Below are 5,460 nucleotides of genomic sequence, written 5' to 3'. Positions count from 1 at the left end.
CAACACTTCAGGAAAGTGGATCTCAACCACTGATCTATGCATGCCTAATATACACCTCATATAAAGCATTTAATATGCATTTTTTTGTTTTAAGATGTTCATGTTTAATTGCTATTATTTAATCTGTTTAGTTTTAAACTAAGCAGCCTATATCTGATCACAAACTGCAAAATATGTTTGTTTGTTTTTTGGTTTCCACTGAACATATTTGATTCCTCGTGATTGGTTTTAATCGTCATAATTGCAGGATATTAAACGGGCTCTCTGTGCATATTTTAGGTTTTCTAAAAAAACCAACAAGCAGACCATTAAAGCCCCCCTCTCTCTCTTTCTCTCTGTCGCTCGGTGCGTTTTGTCGGTGCTCGGTGGTGCGTGTTAACGCGCTTATTATGAGAACAGGTTCCTCACGAGATTTCTGCACATATACTGTGGGAAAGAAAGAGACACACACACAGAGAGAGAGACATCTGTTCAACACACACATATGTGCAGGTCTACTGTATCGTGACCTCTGAACTCTGGTTAACTTCTCCAACACTGGTCGACTGCGAAATGATCGCACAGATATTTTAATTAAATTAAATTTATATTGAAAATCGATCAGTTTAAACGGCTGATATATTTTGACTGGTTTTACTGTATTTGGAAAAAAAGGAGAAAAGAGAAAATAGTGAAAACATGTTTTCATTTGGCTATTAATCCAGTGTTTCCAAAACTAAACGAGGGTACATTAAATATAAAGAATATATATACAATATATATGAAATATTGAATAACAAGACGCATTTTTAATTTAAAAACAACTTTTACTAAAATATAAATATATATATAATATATCTCATTTATAGGTCACGTTTCCTGAAATAAAAAAAATGTAGAGAGAAATAAACAAAAAAAAAATTAACATTTTACGAATAATGCTTGCCAAAATAAGATAATATTTTTGCGTGATGATATATGCAATCAAATGATCATGTGATGCTTTTGAGCGAGTCTCGCGTTCTGATTCATTTTCTATAATTGTGCATGATCCTAAAACTGCATTGATCACGCGCATGATTTTAATTAACTTTTCCCGCTGCCCTGTTGTGATCGAACATAAATGCCAAACAAATAAAATAGTATATGACCAAAGCTCACCCCTTTATTACATTTGAAAGTCAAATTAAACGCATGGTGTCCACGTGCACGGTATGTTGATGCGCGCGCGTGTGAAACGCTGTTAGATCACTTGCGTGCATTTGTTTTCCTGGTCAAAAAAATCGACGTGGAAATAGAAAGTTTTAGGGAGAAAAAAATTATAATTAAACCTTTTAAAAAACATTTTTGTACGGATGGATATGTTTTCTTGCATCCTGATGTTCAAAATGCATTCTGTGACCTTCTCAAATCATGCTGAGAATCTCGAATATTCTTACACTAAAATTAAATTATCTGCAATGAATTCATTACAATTAGAAAAGAATACGTATAGAAAAGCATTACTGGAAATCACTTCGCAATGCTTATGATTAACAATTAAAGTACTGAATATTTAAAATGATCTAATGATCATAACACAAGTAAATCAGATCAGAGCTGGAGCTCGCGACTGCCTGTGGATTAAGCACACATAAATCTGTGTTGTGAATGAGATGAAAGAGGAAAGAGCTCGTGGATGCAGTTCATCTCCTCTTGTTTGTGAAGCTGCACGCGCAACACCCCCTTGCACTCCCTCGAGTTTCCCGGCACGCCCTCCGAACAGAACTCAACATGCATGCTCAAAATAATTAAAAATAAACGATGCACTGTTATTTTTTTCATATTCAGATTATGAAAATTAGTGATGAATTTTGCGCAGCAGGGGAAAAAAATCAAGAAATACCCACATGGATCTAATTAGCATAAAATATTAGTTATCTTTACATGGGTTTCCCCAACAATTAAAAAAAAAAGGCGAAAGGGTCACTCGCCTTCCCGCCCTTCTCACTCTACCGCGCAACGCGTCACCGAGAGTTCCGCCGATGACATCATCGCCGAACGCAGCGTTCCCGAGAGTTTCGGCCGATCTGATTGGTCGCGCGGGATCTGCCGCATCTTCAAAGCCCGAGCCGAGCGCATTTGTGCAGACTCCACAACAGCTGAGGGACTTATAAATGAGAAGAGCTTTCACAGGTGATGGCAACTTCACTTCTTGGGGTGAGTAAAGGTTCCGCTCTCGAGTGGATTTTCAGCTAAAAAAGTTGTTTAAAGTTGATTTGCTGTGTTAGGCTTCAAGCATGTTTGTGCGCAATACTGCGTAATGAATTCGGATTGCAGGAGCATATAGCAATCACAAAAATAAGTGTTCTTTAAAAATAATATTCGTTAAACATTCCTTTGAAGACCTTCACCAAATGAATCCTGTAATTAATAAAAGATCTGGAAAGTAAAAGGTTACTGCTGTTTGATTAGGTTCTTCAGATCGGTGTTTTGTTTTGGTTCCTGTGTTCTTTAAAAACACACAAAAACATAGCTTTTCCTATAGTTTAAGACTGTCAAACTCTTTCTGGCTCTAACGGGAAGCTTTATTTTTTATGAAAAGAGCATCTGATGGTATCACGGACTCTGAAAAGTTTAATGAAAGAGTTTTAGTACAATGGATTGAGTTTTTACTATTGCAACTCTTATGTAGAACTATACTTAAACTGTCGCAAAGCAAATCAATTAAATGCAAAAAGTTAATATGTGATTTAATTTCGATTGCATTATTCACAGGAGCGAATCGATTATCTCTAAAAAGTCCTTGAACGCGTATCTGCTTTGTGTTGTCGGATCTTTTGATCTGGTTTTGAAAGTCGCTTTGGATAAAGGCGCGTCTTCTAAAACATGAAAGTAAATGTAAATGTTTTTGTGGTCACAGGAGGAACCGAGGGTTGGATCCACTCCATTGGCCATGTTAGCAGCGACCTGTAACAAAATCGGGAGCTCGAGTCCCTCCTCGGACAGCGGCTCGTTTGGAAAGGGAGGTTTTCACCCGTGGAAACGCGCGTCGCCGAGCAGCTGTTCTCTCTCCCCGTACGGCGCGCAGCGCAACGACTCGTTCAGCGCCAACAGCTCGTTCTCATTAACGGGCACCAACGTCTCCACCAGTCCGTTTGGAAACGACTATCCTGTGTTTCAAACTTCAGTCGCCAACAGCTCTCAGGACGCGAGCGCGCAGTCGGTCTTCATCTCGAAAGTGGACACTCTGCAGGGGATTTACCCGAGGATGAGCGTCGCGCACCCGTATGAGACGTGGTTCAAATCCGCGCACGGTGGCATCTCCGCCGGGGACGTGAGCGCCGGTGGCGGGTCTTCCTGGTGGGATGTGGGCACCGGTTGGATTGATGTTCAAAGCGCGAACGGCGCCGCGCTCCAGACCTCTTTGCATTCACCCTTGGGCGGATACAACTCAGACTATTCCTCCCTGACTCACTCCGCGTTCAGCGCCAGTGCGTCTCCGCATCTTCTCACAGGTGGTCAGCACCTGATGGACGGATTCAAACCGGTCTTATCCGCCACTTACCCAGAAACCAGCCCAGGCGCTAACAGCGCAGTTTTAGCCGGGCCTCCAGTGGTGCCGCTCGCGGGATCTCCGCGCTCATCCTCCCGGCGGTACTCCGGCAGAGCGACCTGCGACTGCCCGAACTGTCACGAGGCGGAGCGCCTGGGGCCCGCGGGGGCCAGTCTGCGCAGAAAGGGGCTCCACAGTTGCCACATCCCGGGTTGCGGAAAAGTATACGGGAAGACATCGCACCTCAAAGCGCACTTGCGTTGGCACACCGGCGAGAGGCCGTTCGTCTGTAACTGGCTGTTCTGCGGGAAGCGCTTCACCAGGTCCGACGAGCTTCAGCGGCATTTACGCACACACACCGGGGAAAAGAGATTCGCCTGTCCGGTGTGCAACAAGCGCTTCATGCGCAGCGACCATCTCAGTAAACACGTGAAGACGCACAGCGCCGAAGAGCCCGGCTCCAACGGGGTTAAAAAGAGCAGCGACACCGACAGCGAACAGAGTGCACCGGGCAGCCCGGTCTGCCAGTCCCCCGGGATGATCCACAGCACAGAACCCGTCCAGAACGGCCTCTGAGAAGAGCAAGCGCACATGCACTCTTGAAGATAAAGCCTCTAAATAGAGCCCAAACTTGACTTTTTATTCTTAAATTCCTGGTACTTTAAAGCACGCAAAACACTGATCTGCAGAACCTGTACAATTCATCTAAAAAGAACACTCTTAAAGATAAACGTTCCAATTTTGGGTTCCTCAAAATACCCTTCAGCTTAAAGTTCTTAAAACATTTTTTTTGTTGTTTAAACAAAATTAAAAAAAAAAAAAATCTAATGAAGTCTTTTTCATTGTAAAGAATCGTTTGCGTAATGGGTGTTAGAAGTTTTTTAATGGAACCATTGATGCCAATAAAGAACTTTTATTTTTAAGAGTGTAGCAACTCGATAACTCTATACTCTATACAGAAAGTGTTTTTTGATCATTTCCGGTCTTCAAAGAACCAGGAGTGTTTATTTAAGAGCTTTTATTTTCAAGCGTGTTCAGATGTGAACGCACCAATTTTGATCATATTTGACTGTAAATCAGCATAAAGCCTCTCTCAGGTGTTCTTGCATATTTAAACTAGTCCTTTTTGGATACAGTGTCAGAAATAACCTCTTTATACAGATAAAGATGAAACAAACTGCTGAGCTTTCATATGTGCGCTGCATCTTCTCTATTCACTCATTTCCATCGAGGCACTTTATTACGTAAGAAAATCAAGCATTTTATTCCTCAACAGCTGCACAAATGTCTTATCCTTCTGTATTTGCCAACTGAACTGTTTTATTTCATGCTCCTTGATTTCGTGCAGTTGATATCTATCTTTGACAGTGAATCTGAACTCTTCTCAATGCAAAGTGAAATTGTACATATCGTCTTGAAACTCTATTTATCATCGAGTTTGATTTGTGCTTTGAAGTCTATCAGAGTCGCACTTTGAATCTATATTTATAATTTCAGGATCGAATGGACTCGACCAGTTTTGTTTATCTTTTCATTTATTATTATTTAATTGAGCATATGTGTTTGTATTTACTGACCGTTTACTTAAAGGTAATAAAGTCGCATTTGACTTGGCTATATGGACTGTTTTTGGGGCAAAGTATAGTCTGTGGGTTGATAATAATAATAATAATAATAATAATAATAATAATAATAATAAACACAAAAATAGCGCATGCGCAATCTGTATGAAATTCTGTGTCATTAAAGACGGCTTCTTATGTATAAGTATAAATAGAATATTCTTCATTATAAATAGAAATTACCTAAAAATATCAGTTGGTTTTGAGGTGCGTTACAATGTATATTTTATTAAGACAAGTATATATATAATTAATATTATATTTATTCTATAATACTAAAAAGACTTACATTGTTTATTTATAATGACGGTCTACTAAATCATC

The 5,460-nt window shown here is 40.3% G+C and overlaps 1 protein-coding gene across 1 annotated transcript; it reads left to right on the top strand.

The window, feature by feature from the left end:
- The first annotated feature begins 2,041 nt into the window (after positions 1 to 2,041).
- Positions 2,042 to 5,129, top strand: LOC113062445 (transcription factor Sp8-like). Its single transcript, XM_026232296.1, has 2 exons — positions 2,042 to 2,178; positions 2,882 to 5,129. The coding sequence occupies exons 1-2, from the start codon at positions 2,158 to 2,160 to the stop codon at positions 4,088 to 4,090; spliced, it is 1,230 nt and encodes a 409-aa protein (XP_026088081.1). The 5' UTR covers positions 2,042 to 2,157; the 3' UTR covers positions 4,091 to 5,129.
- The last annotated feature ends 331 nt before the right edge of the window (positions 5,130 to 5,460 follow it).

The sequence above is a fragment of the Carassius auratus genome, chromosome 44, assembly GCF_003368295.1.
Source record: "Carassius auratus strain Wakin chromosome 44, ASM336829v1, whole genome shotgun sequence".
Lineage (NCBI taxonomy): Eukaryota > Metazoa > Chordata > Actinopteri > Cypriniformes > Cyprinidae > Carassius > Carassius auratus.
The sequence above is the reverse complement of the archived record's forward strand: the minus strand, read 5'-3'. Positions and strand labels throughout refer to the sequence as shown.

Coding starts and splice junctions, on each gene's coding strand:
- LOC113062445 (XM_026232296.1), top strand. CDS start 2,158: ATGGCAACTTCACTTCTTGGG. Junction 2,179..2,881: donor TGGCAACTTCACTTCTTGGG/GTGAGTAAAGGT, acceptor TTGTGGTCACAG/GAGGAACCGAGGGTTGGATC.